Below are 21,187 nucleotides of genomic sequence, written 5' to 3'. Positions count from 1 at the left end.
ATAACATCTCACCCAATTTAACACAGTTACTGATATAAGTTGGACAACTTGTTGGATTTAACTGTAACCAGGCAAGCTGCTACTGGCTACACCAGCTAGTAGAATGTATTTCACTCTTTTTTATTCATTTCATCACTGAACAATAATTTGTTTCTGTTATGAGTCTGTTTTATAAGACATGGCATATACGCATGGCTGACATGTAAATTACATCATGTATACATGTCAAATACATGGCCCGTTGGACCATTCATACTTTAGAACTTTGGGTAAAAATTGCAAAGAACTAAATATTTTTTACGTAATTTATATGATAAAAAATCAGGTTGTAGTATTTTTAACATTTTAAAACAAATAATTGCACTTATTTTCCAGAGTTGAAAAGTATCAGTAGGCGAGAGGCGGGGTACATCCTGGACAGATCGCCAGTCTGTCGTAGAGACAGACAGGACAAAACATCCGGTTCCTTTCTTGGAAAGCTTTTACTTTGAAAAAGGTGACCGGAAGTTCACCCACCGAGACAACAGCTTGACGGCTTACTTTAAGAGTAACCGCAAACCTCTGGATTTTGGGCAGAAAGGGGTTAACCGAACGGTAGGAAAGGCCCGCAGGGTCACATAAAAGCCCTTTAACGGAACCAGGCAGCCGGTGACCTCCGCTCGGACGACGCTGGCAGTAAAGAAGCCCGCCCGGCTGGTTTTCCAGCAGCGCACAGAAACGCCATAGTAATCGTTAAAAAATACCGGAGAACAGCGGACTCTCGTTTCGCTACCGCTGCCCCCCACCTTTTTTTTCTCTCCTTTTCTTTTCGTCGCTTTGTCCTCCGGTACGGACATGCAAACATGCGCGAGAAAATAACCAGGGCCGTGAGATGTGAGCGGGCCGGCTCGGTGCTGTTATCGGTAATAAAGTAGTTAGAGGACGGACGCCGGTTGTCGTATGAACCCGGGCAGAAGTCGGCCCAGCTGCTCGGTCGTTTCCACAGACTCAGAATGAGGAAACCCAAAGGGATTCGGATGGTTTCTGCCCTGTGTCTGGGATGTTTCATTGTGGTCATCTTCTACTTTAACAGCAGTCTGAAGCCAGGTGAGCTTTAACACAAATCCATAAATATAACCCTGCGGCGGGAACAGAAATACTTGTCTGTGTTCCAGTATGTCCGTTTGACATTTATCTTTATCTGGGGTAAAAAGCTCAGTCTGAGCCTGATTCACCAGAATGTGTTGGATCCCAACCAGAGACAAAAGAAGAACACCTTCCACTGAAATGCATTCAGGTGTGGCAAATCCCGTCAGGTTAACTGGAATTATCAATCATTAAATATGAAGCAATCATTCCTGCAGCCATCATAATAAAATAAACATCCGAATTCATTTACATTTAGGTCATGTTTCTATTTGTATATATTTTTTAAAAATCTTATTTTGTGCTTCAGTGCACCCTGTTATGGACATGAGTATTCTGCACATGGAGCACCAGGTCATTTTCTTAGTGACTTAATAATGAAGTTCATTCAGTCTTTCTCAATATTTTGTGTTTCTGCTTCCATATTTCATGCAGTACCTAAAAATGGGATTTTATTACAAGAAGTATAATCTAAATCACACACATATGTGAAGTAGAAGGAATGGTGAGATTCAGTTTTATTATTATTATTATTATTATTATTATTATTATCACAGTCTGGCGACCTGTCCAGGGTGTATCCCGTCTCTCGCCCAGAGTTTAGCTGGAGAGGCACCAGCAGCCTTCCTGACCCCACTAAGGGACAAGGGTGTACAGAAAATGGATGGATGGATTATTATTATTATCATAATTTCTTTTTATAAATAAAAATGTAAAACCATTGGCATATGAATCCAGCCTCCAATTTACTCTGATACTCCTTAATAAAATCCACTGGAACCGCTAATCAATCGGAACAGTACGTCCCCTGGAGTGACACACGGCAGTGGCAGCAGCATGCTGCTGGGATCCTTCAGCATAGCAAAGTGGGGCGGAGTTAAAGGGCGGAGCTAAATCCAGGAGTGTCCTGTCCTGCTGAAAGACTTGAGACAACAATACAGCCAGAACTCAGAACATTTTCATTCATATATATATGTGTGTGTGTGTTCTTATTGCAACACAGCATTTCCCTGTCTGTGTACGTTATTGATTATCACCGTGGTTACTCGTGGAATATCAGAGGAATATCTGGTCCCTGCTGTGATGTCACAGAGCGGAGTAGTTATGTGTTGTAATAATTATAGAGATTTCTTTTTTGTACTGTAAGTGTTTCCTGACTATGTTTTATCTTAGTGGATTTTAACCAATCAGATGAGCTGCTTCATAGTGTGGGACGTCCTGATCAGGATTATTTTTGCCTCCAACATTCAACATGAGTCATTTCATGATACAGTCGATGTCATATACATGTTTGAAAACTGCAGTTTTACAGTGCAGTAAAACCAACAGTAGTTCATCAGTTTTATAATCCGAACTGAGCAGCAACTGGTTTAGCATAACATCCAACACGTAGCAGCTGTTAGCATCAACAGCTGCTACGATAGGCCTTCAACATTACAATTAACTAAAACAAACAAAATAATAGCGACTGAAATTAAGACAACATTTCCGTTAATTTAAATAAATATAAAATAATGGTAATTATTGGAACTTTTCGAACCGATTTTTTTTTTTTCCTCCCACAACAGCAGTTTACATCAGCCATCTGCAGATTACTGCCCTCCATCCTCATCCTGGTGGTCTGCAAAACCATAACAGAATGAGTTTGGAGAAAGTAGCAGTCAGCTGGTGAGTCAATAATTGAAAATATTTTTTATATATTATATCTTCTGTTGACTATTTATTATCCCAAATGATGTATAAATAGTCACTTTTTGAATTCCGCACCTACAAATTGACCAAATTATGAAAAACAAGACTATTATCATAGCTAGTAAAACCTGAACTAAAGTTAAACAGTGTTAATAGCAAACCCACTGTAAAAACAAATTTAAACAAACTGAATTAGTCAAACAAAAAAATCACAATGAAATAAAACTAAGCTATAATGAAAAGCCCCAAACTATTCAATCCCTGATTGGAACATGAAGTTATGCCGTTACTATTAGTTATCTAATAATAATGGCATAATAATAATAATAATAATAATGCAGTGACACATTGTCAAAGATCAATAAACTTCCAATTCTAATGAACATTTAAAACTGAAACTGGAAAGCATTTTTAAATATCCAAAGAAATAAACAAACAACATCAACAACAAATAAATAAATGATGAAGTTTCTGCAAACAAAATTGTCCTTCAGAAAAAAACACCAGACTGAAGCCTGGAGAGGAAAGGGGGGAAAAAAACACACTAATGGAAATTATTGAGCTTGTTTTAATTTTTCATAAGATTTATTGTGGCAGGTGTAAATGTCTGCCAGATTTTACTTATTGATACCGATATCAATATGTGAAGTTGTGCTAATATTGGCCGATATTCCGGTTGGAATCTTTGTGTATTTAAAAAAAAAAAGCAATTAATTGCATTCAGTTTTTTTAAGACGTTAAAATCCATGTAAATAATGAATCGAGACAAACAAGTCAGTGAAGGGTTGAATAAGTTCAGTGGAGTTTTGTGCTGAGTGTCCCTCCTGCTGCTCTCCTGCCTCGTGTCTCGGATCCGTTGCCGATCGTCTGCATGAATGAAGCCGTGTGCAGAACGGTGGAAGACTCACTCTGGTATTTCTGCTTTCATGCACTTCAAATGCACTTGGAAAGCAGCATGTTTCTGACAGATTAATACAGCCTGCTGGCTTTCAGTTTGAATAAATTGATTTCAGAAATAAGCATGAACAATTCATCCATATTTGGAACAGCTGAACAGTTCTTTTCTGCTCCATGTGGGCTAAAGGTCAGGCTGTTTGTCTAAACTCCATATGGAGCAGCAAGATGCTCTGTAAACAGAGGAATGTTTGGGTTGCACTTATTATAGGATTGTAGTTTTTTATGTACTTTGGCACTCTGAACCCACAACACTGAGCTACGGACTCAGTGTGGCTTTACAGTGCATGTACTGTAGATGTGAGCATTGGTCCACTTTAGTCCAAGAGAAAAGGGGAAATGTTCCAAGAAACATCCTGCTAATTCGAGTCACAAATACTTTATTTATGCCAAAGGGAAATTAAATGTTGTCATAACTCATATCATGTGTTATGACAACATGTGGAGGCTGATGCTGTAGGCAGGAAGTGTCTCCAGTAGCAGTCAGTTTTACAGTGAATCTGAAGAGGCCTCTGACTGAAGACAGGTGCTGTCTTAGTCTCACAAGCCTGTTGCAATGAGCAGGTCATCTTTAATTGAGATATAAATTAAAATGAGCTCAATAATTTCCATTCAGATGATTCATATTTTTTGAAGGAGGATTTTTTTCACAGACTTCATAATCCTTTTTTATCTGTTTATTTCAGTTGCATCTGGTTTCTATTTCTGTTTTATGTATTGTATTTGGTTTGTGTTTTACTTAGAATATTTGGAATATATTCTAGTTCCAGTGTTGAGAGTTTTTACAAAATGAGTTTATCAAACTTGTATTGTTATGCCATTTTAAATATTACTTTAAAAATGTCTCAAAGTAACCGTTCTTAACTGATAAATCAATAACAATATGTTGCAGTAAATATGTGATCAATATAAATAGATAACTGCTTAAAAATGAAGAAAAACATTGTGGAGAAAAACCTGGATAAACAGGAAATGACACGTCACCAGTTGGACAGTAATTCAGATATTTAAATAAAAAGCTAATTAATGTCATGATACATTTTCAGCCATATGGTCAAATGACATTAACAGAGATTAAAAGCCTAAACATGCAATTCCCAAACCCAAAAGATGTGGAGTAAAAGTCTCCAAAAAGAAGAAATGAGCAGCAGAGACCTTCTGCTCCAGCAGGCCGCCTCCATTTTGGCTCATTTCTAGACAGATATTCTGTTAAGGCTTTACTGGCCTTAACAGGTGACCTGATGGAAACCAACAGCCAGACAGCTTCACTGACAGCAGCTCTTCTGTATAGATGCTGTTACCGAATCCATAAGGTCAGTCTCAGTGAGCAGTTTTACAGTTATTTTCATGTGGGCACATAAACGTTTCTGTGTGAACCAGACTTTAGTTGTCCTGACGGGCTAGTGGCAGAATCCTCAACACTTCAACATTTACCTGTCGCTTTATCACTGTAATTGTGCTCAGAATGCAAAGATCCGTTTTGCTTTCTCTCACACAGTGTGGCGTCTCCACTGCTCTTTACATAAATAATCCGTAACCAGTCCAGGTAGCGTTGAATGCTGTTTTCATGTTAAAGAGAAATCTGAACCAGTTTATGTTTTATTGGCAGCTCAAAGCTTTAGAGGGTTTCCTGTGGCTGCATGCACCTGTCTCAAATTATGTTATATTTCCCTCCATTGCCAGAGTTTTCCTCTTACATGATCCTGGAAGCAGGATTGATGTTTATGTCAGCGGTAACACCACCAGATGTGGAGTGACGCCTCTCGTGCAGTTTGTTCTAGAGGTTTAATTAGCAGCAGATGGAGGATGGAGGGTAGAGACAGCAGCCTGGAGGCTGCAGGCGGCCGTCACCATCGCTCCTGCTCAGCTCATTCCTTCCCTGCCCAACCTCCACACCACAAATTATCTGTGCAGTACTTCATCTCACTGCATGCTGAGCGTTAAAGCAGCTTGTTCCCCGGCTCCCCGGGAGACATTTCATCTCTTGGATCTGGAGGAAAGCTTTAGATGTGAAGAAATTTGCAAGAAAAAAACTTTTTCAAAGTCAAAAATTTTATACTTTTGGAAATCTTCTGGATTTAAAATGTCAAAAATTCACAACATTTGAAGCTCAGACATGTTCATGTTTTTAATTAATTAATATAAAACTATCTGAGTTTTTACTGGTAAAAGTTTGACTTTTCAAACTCAGAAGGTTCCAAGTATTTTCTAGAAAATTTATAAGATTGAGAAGATCTCAAAACTTCTGAGATTTTCTTGCAAATTCTTGATGTTTGGAGATCAGAAGCTTCCTTGTTTGTGTGTGTGTGTGTGTGTGTGTGTGTGTGTGTGTGTGTGTGTGTGTGTGTGTGTTTTGGGGGTTGGGGGATTAGAATTTAGTTTTTGATTAATATCAAAATTTCTGGGGAATTTTCTAGCAAAATTTTGTCCTTTCAAACTCAGAAATTTTCAAGTGTTTTCTAGAACATTTCTGAGAAAAATCTTAAAATTTGTATTTTCTAGCAAAATTTCAATTTGTTTTTGGTCGTTTACTTGCAGCTTAATGCTGCAGGTTCTGGCTTTGAGTCTGAAAGGAAACTAAATGACCAAAAGTTCAATTTAAATTTTTATATAAGCTACAACATGATTGTTATTAGAAACATAATGATCAGCATCAACACAAACATTTTATTACATAATGCGCCACATTATAATTTGTAAAGCAGAGCTGCCTCATAATTGGTGGAAAATGTAACGTTTTTACATAATGTGGCAGAAAGTTTTGCAAAACGTGTTCAAGGATTTTATTGTTTTGCGTTGATTATTACATAATGCTATTTCAATGATGTTTTATTACTTTTTGAAGATTTTACTTCATTATTACATAACACAGCAACACATATGTACTGCAGGCCGGGTGTAGAGGAGGACTGCTCTCCCTCCTCAGCCTGTCTGATGACGGCTCTCAGGTTCTTATACAAGCAGTCCTCTGGTTCCTCTGAATCTGATCAGGACCATCTGTTTTGGAAGCGGTTATTCTCAAATGATTTGCAGGTTTGCTCTGTCGCAGCTGAAACTACTCATGACGTTCTTCAGAACCTATCAAAACGAGCTGCACAGATTACATTTCCTTCAGCTAAACGCTCCCCACATGGACCACAGCCCACCTGGACCTGTCAGAGATGACACTTTGTTTCTGAGCACAGCGTTCCACTCAGAACTACACCTGACAGACTCTTGTTTGCATTATGATGCGATGGTTTGGTCGACTGTCTGATCAGGAGAGAAGTAAAGAGGAATAATAAAGTTGGTTTCTCAGCAGTTTTTGTGACCCTGCCATCCCCAAGAGATGGAGTTATGCAACTGAGGAAAACAAGAAAAATCCTCCCACATTTTGTTTTCTTCCAAACAAGTCATTTTTCTCTGCACACGTTGGGGCTCAACGTTTTTTTTCATCTGCTGTGTGTTTGTCACCACGATCCCCAACGTCCAGGCTGAGCATAGATGTCTGCGAAAAGATAACAAAAGCAGACGCAAAATTTACATCACGCACGCTGTCGCAGATATAAATTTGCCCATTTGTAAAACAAACAAAAAAAAAAAAAACTACTTGCGAGGTTCTAGAGGAGCCTGAATTTGAGGTGTGTGGACGTACTAATTAAATCATGTTTAATTAGTTCCACGTTTAGACGAGACCACATACACCTCAACAGCTACAGCGGTGTAGTTCTTATGCCAGGCTACTGTGTGGCGCTGTGATTTTAGCATGTCAGTGTATGCGTTTTTGGCCCTTAGCTTTTATTTTCCCTTTTTAATGTAATTATATTTTAAATATCTTTGAGAATAAAATTGGACCAAAGTCAGATTCCTTGTTTGTCTGCACAGACTTGATGAATGAAGCTGGTTCTCCTTCCTAGACTTCACTCCTTCTGACCCGGCCTCAATGTTTTATTCTGAAAAGTTCCCTTCAGAAATGTTACAACTCTAAACAGGAGTCAAGATTTAAAGGAACTCAGTGTTTCAGCTGTTTTACAGTTTTCTGGAAGTTTGTTCCAGATTTGTGGTGCATAGACGCTGAATGCTGCTTCTCCTCCTTTGGTTCTGGTTCTGGTGATGCAGAGCAGAACCAGAACCAGAAGACCTGTTACCTCTTACAATTCACACTGTGTGGCTCAAAGTACCATTTCTTAATTTAAAAGCGTATTTTATGTTATTTTGACTTCTTCACGTTTTTCCACTGGAGTCTTGGCCCCCAAAACGCCGCTGCCATCTTTAGCATCAGCACTAGCTGATGCTAACTGCAACTAGCGCTTAGCTAGCTTACAGCTTACTGCTTACAGATATATTATAGTTGTATCCAAATTCAGGGTCTGCTAATGTGTGTCAAGCTTCAGCATAACCAAAAGTCTTTATTAACCAGCTCTGTCATCACAAAATTCAAAAAAGACTTCCCTTTTCACTTCAAAATAAGAGCCTCCAACATGGATGCAACATGGTGTTGATGTCATTTCTTATGTCTCCTAATGATGGCTTCATTAATTCACCATTTGTCATGTGTTCATAGTATTTAGAATTAGTAAAAAAAAACTTGACTGGTGATTTTTACTGTTGAGTTTTTGTCCAGAACTGGTCTGGCTCTATACGTTTATCATTTCTATGCTTTTTGACAGGATAAGATTTACACTCATTTTTCACATAAAAGGATGAGGCTTTTACTTTTACAGCATTTCTCATAGCAAAGTGACTCCTTGGCATTAGAAGCTGAAGGGGGTTTAGAGGATTGGGGGCTGTTTCCCCACTGGGATTCAAACAGAGCTCTGTTCATAGCCAAGACAGGACGAACATACATGGGCCTTCCTGCGTTTTGCATTTCCTGCGCTGTGGTTGTGTGACTAGCGGAGCTGCAGGGTTTTCACACCAGACCAGGTGAAACCGGAATGTTTCAAATGGAAAAGTTCCAAAGCGGGATCGATCAGCGTCTTTAGCCCCGCTTTAGTTCTCTCCCTCTCTCTCTTTTAGATGTTTTTTTTTTTAAACATTTCCATAATTCCATATTGCAGTGATTTGCTCTGGTAGAATAATTGGATAGCTTAATGTCCTGATATTTTCACCAGAGAGCCACTCAGATTTCCCATGATGCTGCACTAGCAGGGAGATGATGTCACACAATGCATGCTTTCAATGTGTGCCATCTCAGCTTGTTGCTGAGCTCGCTGTCTGCCAGGTGTTAGTCATTTCCTAAACCCAAGCAGACATTACCTTTGCTCACTGGCCTTTAAACGGAGGAGAGAAAACGTTACTTTGGATGTTTTCATGCGTGAAATGTGATTCTGAGTCAGCAGATAAATCAAAGAGTTAAAGAAAAATGTTGAGTTGGACCTTCTGTTGGCAGAAGGATCATCTGATTTGTCTTTGTTGCTCTTCTCTGCTGATGTGAATCTTCTTGAGGAAATACAAAAAATCTAAAGCTTAGCTTGGTGGAAAATAAGCGTTATCCTTGTATTTAAGTTATAAGCCAATGTTTCTGGGAGTGATATTGAGTCACTTTATAGTATTTCCACACTTCTTCCTCAGAAACTGCAGCTATCTAGACTGGACGATCTGTTCCAGAAGCACAATCGGTACATCAGCTAATTTATGCTAGTGCTAACAGAAATGCTTCCAGGAAGGATATCTTTATTTCCTTTTTTTCTTTTTCTATGTCATTGTATGGTAAAAATAGTGTATGATTTAAAAAGAATAAGAAATAAAAACAGAAACAGTTTAACAGCAAGTAAATATATAAGTATATAAGTAAGTGTATATATAGTAGCTGGTGTAGAATAATCAAATATGAGGAAAGATTCTTTGTAAAAACATCAACTCCTTCAGCCTCACTGCACAGAGTAAAAGCTCCATTGATTTTTAACACATGATTACACTTTACTAAATGTTGTGACTTTTCTGAGAATGGGCTTTAAGAAAATGTAAAGTTTAAACACTGAATGTTTTGTTGTTGTTGCGTCCAGATGTGGGTCAGTGTAGGATCCTCTCAATATTCTAATCTAAAATGTTTTCATTAGCTTTTATGATCAGCATTACAGAAATAAAGACTTGATATGATGTGAGTTTCATTTAGTGAACTGAGTTACTGAGATACATCAACTTTACATCAAAATTCTGACTTATTGAGTAGGACTGCATGTAGATCACGTAAGAGACAGACATATATACATGTGGACTACATCATTTTTTGTCTTTTAGATTTTTATTTTAAAATTTAAAATGCCATGTCTGCCCTTCATACTCTGTCATTCCCTGTACATTACATTTTTACAGTGTTCTCCTCCAGTGTGTGTGGCGCCCTTGGCTCTCCAGAGCACATCCAGTGAGCAATATGTGAAACGGCTGCAGCTACTCCATGAACTACCAGCTCTGCTGCTCCAGCTTTTTCTAAAACGATATTAATTTATAATAATCCACTCACAGTGGAGCAGTCTCAGGTCTGTTTCCAGATGTTAATATAACATGTAGAGAAAAATAGTTTTATGCTGCTGTTTATGGACTACATGTGTTTATATCTCCTATTACTGAATAGATATTAATGAGAAACAAAATATTGAATATTAGGTCGGTGTTAAGGAGCCACATTATAAATGAACTCAGTTGCAGTTAGATAAAAAAAAGCTTGAATAAAGGTTCATTTTTATTCAAGTAAGTGGATACATTTATAATATTTAGTATAATATGTTTAAGGGTTGATTCAAGTAAAATGGATCATTGAAATAATAATAAAAAAAACCTTTAAAAAGTGAATGTATGTTTGGTTGTTTTTGATCCAAAATAGAGAAGTCCTTTAAACTTTCTGGCTTCTTACATTGTTAGCATGTTAGCTGTAGCTTACAGTTCTGGTAAAAATAGAATAACACAACAGCAAATGATAGACCCAAGGCCCATACCATCAATCTATGCTTCATATTTCCCTTTTAATTCATCAATCATATTTCTGAAATGTAATGTGAAACGTGGTTAGCCACCAACACAGTACAGTGTGACAGTATTTTTGGAAGATGGGAATGATTAAAAAAAGGATCTTAAAGTTAAGGTCTGACCCGCTGATTCTGAATTTATTTATTTTTGTCTGAAAAGTCATTAAATATGGCAACAAAGTGACTAAGTTGGCAACTCTGTGCTGACTGTCATTAACTACACACTAAGATGTGACCTAAGATGGGCTTTACAATGAAGGATCTGTCAACTGCAGCTCACCCAACATGAAGTAACTCTTGGCTGATTTGTTTGTGTCTGTTGCTGAAAATGAGAGGATTTTGTCGAACAGATTTCTCTCGTTGCCCTTCATAAGTTTTGCCGTTATTCTCTGGACCTCTTGGCTTTGAAAGTCTTACAAACTCATTCTTAATGCAGGTCTTTTTAAGTTTTCAGGGATGTTCTGTGGTCACTGCTGTTTGATGGTACAGATTGTTGCACTAATCCAACAAAGCACATAAATGTTTCACAAAGTGTGAAGTGACTGTTCATCAGTGTAACGTCTGTCTTCTGATACCACAGATTCACCACATTTGCTTCAAGTGTGGTTGTGTGAAATGGTGTGTGTGTGTGTGTGTGTGTGTGTGTGTGTGTGTCTGAGCCCGTGAGGTAAAACGATGCCGACCTGAAGGCTCAGACTGATCCTCATCGCCCTCAGCCTCCATGTTAGGTTGGCTTTACACTCAGCCTGCCGCTTTATTCATTTTTAAACTTCAGACTTTTTATCCTCGTTGTTTGTTGACATGTTGTGATGTTATAGCGTTATTGTCTGTGATTCCCATCCCTTTAAATATGCCAACACCTCGTAATGTGTAGTGTGTGTGAGTGTGTGTTTTGTGACGTGAACATTGTCACTGATGTGTTTTGTTCTTCAGAACATTTGTCGGAGCGGAGCAGTGGGCAGAAAACCCGGAGGAGCCCCCTGCAGAGCCTGTATGAGGGGGAACAGGTGAGTGGTGTGGAACACGTTCCCTTCTTTTAGAAACCTCAACGCTGTTTTGATTTTCTTTGTTTCTTTATTTTGGGGCGGTGTTAAAAGCCCCTTTGATTTTTGTGTCTTGTAGTCAAATTGCACTCTTCAGAAGTTTTGTGCCTTAAGGTGCGACTTTGCAGATCATCGCCTTTTTATTTGTTTTAGAAAGAAGAGCCACTTCCTTCTCTTGCAGTTATTGTTAAAACATTTTACAACTACATAAGACACAGAATATAATAAGTTATTCTCTTAATGTATATTTTTAATTTATTGACCTAGTTGACAACACTTCCCAGTTTATTATTGTTCAGAATGTGCTCAGAAACAGTTTTTTGAGCACATAAACCTTCTCTTTGAATTTTCCATTTTTAACAGCAGAAAGCATCACCAGATGATGAGACCTTTACATGTTCTATCTTATCACCTGCATTTTATCCTTTGCTGCCTTCGTCGTTGGTTGTGTTTCCTGTGTTGGTTGTTCACTGAGATCTGCACAATTTTTTTTCTTTTTCAGATTTGAAATGCTTTGTGTAAAAACACAGCAGCTGTTCCCAGTTAAGTCTTTCTGTGTGGAGAAGGAAGGTTTAATTTTCATAAAACAAACAAGCTCCAGCAGGTTCCCCTTAAATTTAACTGCTTGTAATATTTTCTTCATTTTCCTTCCTCCTCAGGTCTTAACTTGCTAATCTCTCAGGATGGTAATTAGGAGGTAAACTGTTGGCCAGACTCACTTATGTGTCTGTTTGGCCCAACTCAACCTTAAGCAGCTCTTAAAACTTAGAGGTTTGGGCAAAATAAGCTGTAAATATTGTAGAGTAAATACTTAAAGTGGGGAAACTTGGTGTTTAATAAACCACCAATTTTTTATGTTTCCCTTCTGAAGAACGGAGAGATCTTGGCCACATAAAATCTGAGCTCATAGTGATGAACATTTTAAGAAATTTCTTATAACTTCTTGAATTCTACAATTTTTCCTTGAATTTTAAATCAGTAAGATAAAAGTTAAAGAGATGGGCAGATCGATCCGAAATATTGATAACATGTCGGTATTGGTATATTGAAATTTCATCTGATTTAAATATTGTAGTTTCTCAATTTTACCTAAAAACAGATTTTTGTTTTGCTCTCAAATTATATTTTTTGCACTTTAAGGAAAAATATCCTCATAAATTTGCTTCGTTTTTTTTAGTATTATTTCTGTTTATCTTGTATTTTGTAGACGTCTACAAACTTTGTCCAAATTGTGTCCTAGATTTTAATAAAATATTTCTAAGAAAAAAAAACACAAAAACACCTAGAGGTCAGCAGTATAACGATATAAAAACCTACATAATAAAAGCATTGATAATATTGATATCAGTATTGATGATATTGGCCTATATTTACTTGGTATTGGATTGACAGCAAAATATTTAGTATTGCACTCCTATCTAGTGCAGGGAATTCTGGGTAAAATACAACCAAAACAAACATGCGTGTCCAGTGCTAGCAGAAGGAACGACTCAAGGTTGTTTTTTTTTTACCAAAGACAAAAGAGAAATCCTACAACCACTAAAATCTGATGCCACTCCCTTTTGGTTTACATAAAGAAGGAAGATTCCTAAACTGTAGCAATAAAGTCAGAATCAGAGGAATGATTCAGACTTTTTATGGCTAGCAATGATATCGTGCTTCTATGTGATTGTTTACAGCACATGCAGATTTCCTGTAAGCTTCATAGCGCAGCTGGCCCATTGATATTTAAAATGTCTTCCAGTTTCAGTTTATTAAAATTTAAAATGTATTGACCTTTGAGGTGCTGTTCTTGCATTATGATGTCATTACCATTATATTACTTGAAAATGGTCTCTCGTTTACCGCAATAACTTTTGGGACAATTTATCATCCAGCAACATTTGTTAAGGTGACAGGCCTTGTTGCATGTGGTTCACCTGAAAACCAAACCCTTTATGTTAACCCTCAGCAGCAGTACCAAACCCTGCTGCTGTCTCCCAAGGACATGTTTGACTTGGACGGTCCTAGTTGCTATTAATGTCCCCTCATTGTCCACACGGACAGACTTAAAGGCGAGGTCTAGGTTTACGTGAGAGTACGGGCCAGGTTCTGCTGCTCAGAGCGTAGCCCCTCAGTGTTTCCTGGATGTTCCAGTGTCTGTCGGCAGACACAGAGAGCCAGTCATCAGGTCGGACACAGTCAGACTCTGAGCTCTGGGGCTGTGGCCGCTGCACTGCCAAGCCAGCCCGAGTAAATAAAAAGAGTAAATAAGACATTTGTGCCAGTAGGAGAACAGGATGAACTAGATGACCCTTGGTTTTACCAGGTAGCTGCATGTTCCAGCGGCTGTGAGACCACCCTCTGTGGAGTCAGAGCTTCACTCACCATGGAGAAGTGAAGTCCTCATGACATGCAGAGCATCTGGTTTAATGAGGAGTTTGTCCTCCAGTACAGTGCACTGCAAAGGAGGTTTTTACCTAATAACTATAATCTTCAACATACAGTGCATCCAGAAACTATTCACAGCACTTTACTTTTTCCACATTTTGTTATGTTTCAGCCTTTTCACAAATAGTCTCAATTAATCATTTTCCTCAGAATTGCCCACCTGAGGGTCCAGGTTTCTGGGGACGGGTGTTGTGACTTAGCTATGGCTCTGAACACTGTGATGCAGGCATCAGATTGTCTTGAGCCATGTTTCTAGTATCTGTCCCCATCAAATAAACTGTAAAAAAATAAATAAATAAATAATAGAGCTAAGTTGGTGACATCATATTCAAAAAGACTTGAGGCTGGAATTGCTGCCAAAGGGGGATCAACAAACTATTGATCAAGGCTGTCAATGTTAATGTAAATGTGATATCTTAATTTTAAATTTGCAAAACTCTCAAAAACCTTTTCCACATTGTCATTATGGCAGATGTGTGTGTAAAATGTTGAGGAAAGAGATTCATTTAGTAGAATCTGGAATAAGGTTTTCCAGATGCGCAGTGTATTGTGAGCGCATCACCAAGTCATGCATATGTGTGAAGTAGGAAAATGTTACATGGTCCTATTAGCATTTTCAAAAAACAAAACATCTGATATGTGTGATATGCATTTATCAAAAGCCAAATGTCATGAATGTATTTACAAGGTGTGCTACTTTTCTGTTCAAACATTCTGAAACCATCCAAACCTGAACCAAATTAAACTATCTGCTCCTGGTTTTCCTTCCCCAACAGGTGGAGTCTGCTGTGGCGGCCGTCCATCAGGGTCGCCGGGAGCTGCTGGAGGAGGCCTGCCACTCCTACACCCGCAAACGCAGAGTCCTCGTCCCCGAAGACCTGAAGCACATTATTGTGGACGACCAGCACGGCCTGCTGTACTGCTATGTGCCCAAAGTAGCCTGTACCAACTGGAAGAGGGTGCTCATGGTTCTGACAGGAGTCTCGGGTGACCACAAAGACCCACTAGCCATCCCCGCCAACGAGGCCCACGTCCCGGGAAACCTCCGGACCCTGTCCGAGTACTCCACCCCCCAGATCAACCAGCGCCTGCGCTCCTACCTGAAGTTCCTTTTTGTGCGTGAGCCATTCGAGCGGCTGGTCTCTGCGTACCGCAACAAATTCACACGGAGCTACAATACAGCTTTCCACAAACGATACGGCACAAAGATCGTCCGCCGGCACAGGCCAGACCCTCGGCCGGAAGCCCTGGAGAAAGGGGACGACGTCTCCTTTGAGGAGTTTGTGTATTACCTCGTGGACCCCGCAACCCAGCGGGAAGAGCCCTTCAACGAACACTGGGAGCGGGTGCACTCGCTGTGCCACCCCTGCCTCATCCACTACGACGTGGTGGGGAAGTACGAGACGCTGGAGCAGGACTCCCGCTACGTGCTGCAGCTGGCTGGGGCGGACCAGCAGGTCCGCTTCCCCGCCTCGTCCAAAAGCACCAGGACTACCGGAGATATGGCAGCCGACTTCTTCCAGAACATCAGCCCCTTCTACCAGAAAAAGCTCTACAATCTGTATCGCATGGACTTCCTGCTCTTCAACTACTCGGCTCCAGCCTATCTCAAGTTCAGATGAGGCCGGGACGTCTTTCAGACACAAACTTATGGACCTGCTTCTCTTTCTGCTTTTAATGGAAAAATCATGAAGTTTTCATATCTGAGCAGGTGAGAAAAACAAAAGCTGGTGAGGACATTCCATGAGGAGATGGGAGTTTCTGCCTCACGAGGCAAATGAGTTTTTATGGAAGACGTGGAGTTAACTGTTAGTCACTGGCTCTGAATGTGTGAAATGCTGTTCAAGTTTTGGTTTTCTGCTGTTTCAAAGGTGAATTTGCACAACAGGTGATCTCTCTAGAGCAGTGGTGTCCACTTTTTGCCATGTGGGCCAAAATTGTAAAGCGGAAAGTATCCATTTGCCACACAGACTAAATTTTTTAAATAAAATGCTAAATGGAATGTGTCCATGATAGAAACAAACTGGTCTGAAAATGGATCTCTAATTCATGCAAGACTGGAATTATACTCACTTTTGCCACCCATTTGTTTGTAAAAGTTTGCAGTGTTTGGACAGCGCTGCTCTAGGAGGAGAATGAATCGCATCCAGATCGTGTGTGGACAGCGAATGTCTCCAGACATGTGCCTTGGATCGTGGGCCTTCATTTTGTCCCTTGGCAACAAAGAGCTTTTCTAACTGTGACTATTGTTCTGTTTTTTTTACTGTAGGAAACATTTTTTTGTTGTAACTATTATTTTAATTTATTATTTCTAGCTCTAAAAAAGCCAAACCAAACTAGATATATGTTCTTCCATGTCTTTCAAATAAATGCATTTTCACCAAGATGGTTCCATGTGTTTTATTTAACTGTGTTTTATTTCTTATTTTCTTAAAAATAAGAAAAAACAAATTGTTTTTTCTTATTTTTACAAATACAGAAGCTCTACAAATTTAGCCAGGCTGTCACTGTTATTGCTATTTTTTTCTTTATGGACGTCAAAGAAATAAAGAAAAAGGCTCCACACAAGAATAAACTCTGACCTCAGACACTATTTGTCAATAGGAACACACAGTCAAGTTAAATGCTAGAGCCTTATAGTGTCTGCTTTATGTTGACATACAAACACAATTATGTCTATTGGTCGTAATATAAACACCCACCATCTAGCAATAACCATAGACGTGCAATAATTGGTGTTTCTACAATTTCAGTTTGAGCTCATTAAACTGCATGTGAACAACAGAGAAATACTAAAGACCAAAGTACTGAAGAGGTTTACAGTTACAGTTTTTCTTACTTGGACACTTTTTTACGTTGAACTGGTCAGATCTGTGACCTAATTCTGACCAGGAAGTGATAATCAGAGCAGAATGAACAACAGCAAAATCTGAGTTGTTGATCTTTAAACTACTCATTATGTGAGTGTTTTGTTTTCCCTTATAGTGAATCATGATTGTGGTAGAATTATGATTTGATCCAAAGTCAGATTATAGCATCTCTAATTATTAAGTCACCACCTGTCACCTGTCTTTTTGTTTCATTGTCTTTCAACTGCAGCTGCAGTGAGCTCAGCGCTGTGCTTCAGTCTTTCACATTAGATACTGGTGCTGACCAAATGTTTCAAAGCCCGGTCCCTTCAGAGCTGAAAAGCCTGAAGGTCAGGGCCAAGAAAGCGGTTCCCAGCAGGTCCCCCAGAGCCGTGAGGTAGGGGATGGAGTAGTTATCTGGATCCAAGCTCCGTCTCCACAGCCAGCGGACCATCAGGACGGAAGAATAGAGCAGAATCACCACCTGGAGGAGGAGGATGCTGGGCTTCAAATGCAAACCGTAGAGGTTTTATTACTTCTTGCAGTAAAGTGTTTCTAACCTGAAGCAGAGCTGCACACAGGTAGCAGATGATGAAGGAAGGCGTCATGGCGGTATGGCCTCCCCTCAGCAGCTGGACTGTGTAGAGGAAGAGGAGGTGACCCGGTACCACAAGGGCCACCAGAACTCTGGCCGATTTAGAGTTCACATCTGGACAAACATGGACAGGGAAGCAAACCTCCAGTAGGTACACTCACAGCTAAAGAGCCAGAAAATGTAGAATCTCCGATTTAGCCAACACGTATGTTTTGTTCTGTGGGAGGAAGCCAATGCCTGGGGCCGTTTGGAGGTAACTTCATTGATTTGTGTTAGTTTAAGTGGCAGCCATTTTGTTGTTTTGGTACACTTGTCTCTTGCTTTTTTAACTTTGGTTGTTTTATGTATGAATATGTTCTGGATGCAACATTAACTGCCCATCCAGGGCTTGAAAAAATCTGAACTGAACTGAATCCTAATTTCTCTGACTAAGAGTATTAAAGGGGAAGTATTGTGCAAAATTGACTCTTTAATCTTTACACCATGTCATAATGCTATTCCCTCATCAAAAACATACCTGGAGTGTTGCTTTTATTCTTAAAGGTATGTTTGAGCAGTCCTTTAATCTCCATGGCAACCACTCAGCTATGTAAAACGCAGCAGTCAGCAAACACCTGGTGAACTCCTTCTGCAGTTTCCAAACTTCTGCCTCACAGGACAACCCTCCATTGCGACTCCCCCATTCAGCTCCTTCAGACTAGTCAGCAGCAATTAGCAAACAACTGAAACTAAGCATCTACTGAGTTTGTTATAGGGCAATGCTGGTAAAGATGTTGTTAAAGGGTTAATAGAGGAGCCATGTTGTGATGAGTTCTTGAAGGCAGAGCTTTAGAAGGAGCAGGAGTTTCTTAAAGAGACGGAGGCTCAATTTCAAGGGGTTAAATTATGAAGTCAAAATTAGGTTAGATTATATATATATTATACGTATTTGATATTTATAACATTTATGACAGCTGAATGATAGTAAGAATAGTAGTAATAAAAATATATAAATTTTTATAGGGCTTTGTCAGACATTCCAAGATGTTTTACAAGAAAATAAAATAAATGAATAAAGTTAACATAGTAACTTGATTGGTGCTATAACATGGCAGTGTGGCTGGAAAACACATAAAACTGCCCCTGTCTAATGTTTTCACATTAACAATGCTGTCTCATAGAACCACATGAATGCATTCAATTATTTTTACACATTTGTTAAGCTTAAGTGCGTCTGCCCCTGAAAATCAAATAAAAGTGATTCACACTTGACCCCTAGTTAGGCTTCACTTGACTTCAAATAGGTTTTGGCCTCATCCAACATGTTGACTGTTGACCATCCAACAATATGTTGGAAAAATCAGCTATTTTTCCATCACACATTACATTGCATGGAGTGCACACATAATTCTGTTTTATGTTGTATTAATACATGTGTTCCACTTTGAGACTTTGAGTTTAGTTTATTAAGCTGACTTCTTTTATGTTGGCCTGTCTGTGTAAATGTCGGATTTGTTCATTTTTTCCATGTTTTGAGTAAACAAAACTCACTTTAAGGCGTCATAAATAATGAACCTGAAAATTAGATTTTTTTTAGTAAACATTCCCACTAAAAATATCTCAAAAGTAATAAAAATGGCTGTTTTTGTTCTTTTACTTTTATTTCCCAACTAAAGCTCACTATGATACTGATCTATTGACAAAGGGTTAGTAAAGATCCAAGCACTTTTTTAATGTAACATTGTTGTTGGTTTGACCTGAGGAGCAGAAGGCGGTGCAGGGTCCAGGACAGTCAGCACTCATTTTTACTGGGAGAGCTCCAGGAACGCTCCAGTGATGGAGGTAGGTGGACATCCTGCTCGCTTGGACCGCCACGAGATTTCCTCCAACTCCTGTGAGAACACGGAAACATAGAGCAATGGTCATCACTTCTAAGGAGGAGCGGCAAAAGCAAATGAGGGGGATTAGCTGAGCCGGTCAACAATTGATGTCATCCAGCACAAGTTGCTGTGGATTATTATCTCTGCTGCCGCTAAATTCAGGTGTGAACAATCCATTAGGGCAGATCTATTCAGTCTAATGTGTCTTTGGTTTCTCGCCCTCAGAATCACTGTCGACTCCATGAAGATACTTGTGTCGACTATGAGTTCAACATTTAATTTTCTGTTGGGACAAATAAAGTATTTTTAGCTGAAGTGACTTAAAAATAAGGAGAATAATAAACGGCACAGTTGAAGATCTACAGATTCATTTGGGAGGAATTACATTTCAATGTCTTTAAACAAAGAAATGTGCCATCCTCATAATCCATCATGAAGAGAAACTACATCATATGTTGAATCAAGGTTCTGATCTGGTATGGATGTGATTTTAAACGCTGAGCCCAGTGCGTCAACAAATAGAGAAAAAACTTAATCCATATCCAAACAATCACTTTACTGGAAATCTAATCCAATTCTGTTTCCCATGACTCCTTTCTTTCCCCTCAAACTGTCTAAAAAGACATTGTCAAGTTTATTTGGTATTTTCCATCTGCCTTATAACCCCTCCAGCTGATTTTATGAGCAGCAGAGTGACTACTCTCTGCTCTCACAGCTTTGAAGCACACGGATCATCGGAACAAAAACAGGAAAAGTGTTTCTGGTCAACAAGGCGTGAGAGGAGAGCCTGCATTGGAATGCAAATGCACTTCCTGGAGCGGGATGGCACAGAACAGCAGCCAGTGAAGGCATAGTTGGCATTCTGATCAGGCTTGTGGTCTATGTAAAGGCCGTTGTTATTGTTCTCCGCTCAGCGTGCCGCTCTGTGGTCAGCAGGACTCGGGTCACAGACGATCTGGTCCTCTACGCCCCTCTGAGGATCCTCTGACACAGAGGCCAATCAGACTCCAGCAGCTCTTTCATGGCTAATGATTGATGATGGGCTCAGATCTGACGCTGAGCTCGGCCTCAGCAGGGGTTTGGTTTACAGTCAGGCTCTGGAGGAGTTAGAAACACTTAATCCCGTTATTCATTATGGGATTTACTGCTGGCTTCCAGCGTAGTTCAATCATTTCAACATGTCATCATTTTTCTGCGTTGCTCATAGTTAGTCTCTTTAAAAGCGACTCTTTAGAGAGAGAAACATCATCATTATAAATCCCGTCATTGTAATTTAAAGCATTGTTTTAGCTCAATTAAAAGGATTATACCAACAATGATAAAAGAAAAACAAAGTTACTGTTCAAATCTCCAGAGACACTAACAGAGGATGAGTGCTTTACAAAAACATTTTTTACAAAACATCCTTAAACATCTATTGTTTAAGAACGATACGATTGTTCTTCTACTTATCCAACTACCTGCAGTATCTAGCTGTACTGTTATGGATAAGGCTAGCTTGCATGTAAAATGAGTGGAGAATCAGTTCTGGAAACTGTTTATTCCTAATACAATTTGAAAATTTTCTTAACTTTAATGTTCCTTCAAGTTATTTTGACAAATCTTTAAAGATCTTTCCATTTTTTTCAAATGTCAAGTTTAAATTTATGCATAGGTATTATTATTATTATTATTATATTTCTAGGCCGTTACT

At 39.2% G+C, this 21,187-nt stretch overlaps 2 protein-coding genes across 6 annotated transcripts in view; one reads left to right on the top strand and one right to left on the bottom strand.

The window, feature by feature from the left end:
• The first annotated feature begins 511 nt into the window (after positions 1-511).
• On the top strand, positions 512-16,575 carry LOC103144081 (carbohydrate sulfotransferase 11). 2 transcript variants are annotated; one of them, XM_007560880.2, is made up of 3 exons: positions 512-1,086; positions 11,652-11,725; positions 14,968-16,575. In XM_007560880.2, the coding sequence occupies exons 1-3, from the start codon at positions 993-995 to the stop codon at positions 15,811-15,813; spliced, it is 1,014 nt and encodes a 337-aa protein (XP_007560942.1). In that variant the 5' UTR covers positions 512-992; the 3' UTR covers positions 15,814-16,575. The 2 variants fall into 2 exon arrangements, with proteins under 2 accessions (XP_007560942.1, XP_016531279.1); XM_016675793.1 differs by lacking the exon at positions 512-1,086 and adding an exon at positions 7,837-11,446.
• Positions 16,576-16,656: 81 nt separating this feature from the next.
• Positions 16,657-21,187, bottom strand: part of LOC103144078 (solute carrier family 41 member 1-like) — a 38,235-nt gene continuing 33,704 nt past the window's right edge. For 3 of the 4 annotated variants that reach the window (XM_016675766.1, XM_007560876.2, XM_016675765.1), the window contains 3 exons: positions 19,372-19,506; positions 17,601-17,749; positions 16,657-17,524 (listed from right to left, as the gene is read on the bottom strand). In XM_016675766.1, coding sequence (XP_016531252.1) covers positions 17,354-17,524; positions 17,601-17,749; positions 19,372-19,506 — 455 coding nt within the window. In that variant the 3' untranslated portion in view covers positions 16,657-17,353. The remainder of the gene's footprint in view (positions 17,525-17,600; positions 17,750-19,371; positions 19,507-21,187) is intronic. The other variant, XM_016675767.1, reaches the window with a different exon arrangement.

The sequence above is a fragment of the Poecilia formosa genome, unplaced genomic scaffold (genome assembly GCF_000485575.1).
Source record: "Poecilia formosa unplaced genomic scaffold, Poecilia_formosa-5.1.2 Scaffold121, whole genome shotgun sequence".
Taxonomy (NCBI): Eukaryota; Metazoa; Chordata; class Actinopteri; order Cyprinodontiformes; family Poeciliidae; genus Poecilia; species Poecilia formosa.
The sequence above is the reverse complement of the archived record's forward strand: the minus strand, read 5'-3'. Positions and strand labels throughout refer to the sequence as shown.

What these genes read in the sequence shown, in the direction of transcription:
- LOC103144081 (XM_007560880.2), top strand. Translation starts at nt 993, where the DNA reads ATGAGGAAACCCAAAGGGATTCGGATGGTTTCTGCCCTGTGTCTGGGA. An exon ending in TAACAGCAGTCTGAAGCCAG is followed by an intron (nt 1,087 to 11,651) that starts GTGAGCTTTAAC and finishes TTTGTTCTTCAG; the next exon opens with AACATTTGTCGGAGCGGAGC. An exon ending in GCCTGTATGAGGGGGAACAG is followed by an intron (nt 11,726 to 14,967) that starts GTGAGTGGTGTG and finishes CTTCCCCAACAG; the next exon opens with GTGGAGTCTGCTGTGGCGGC.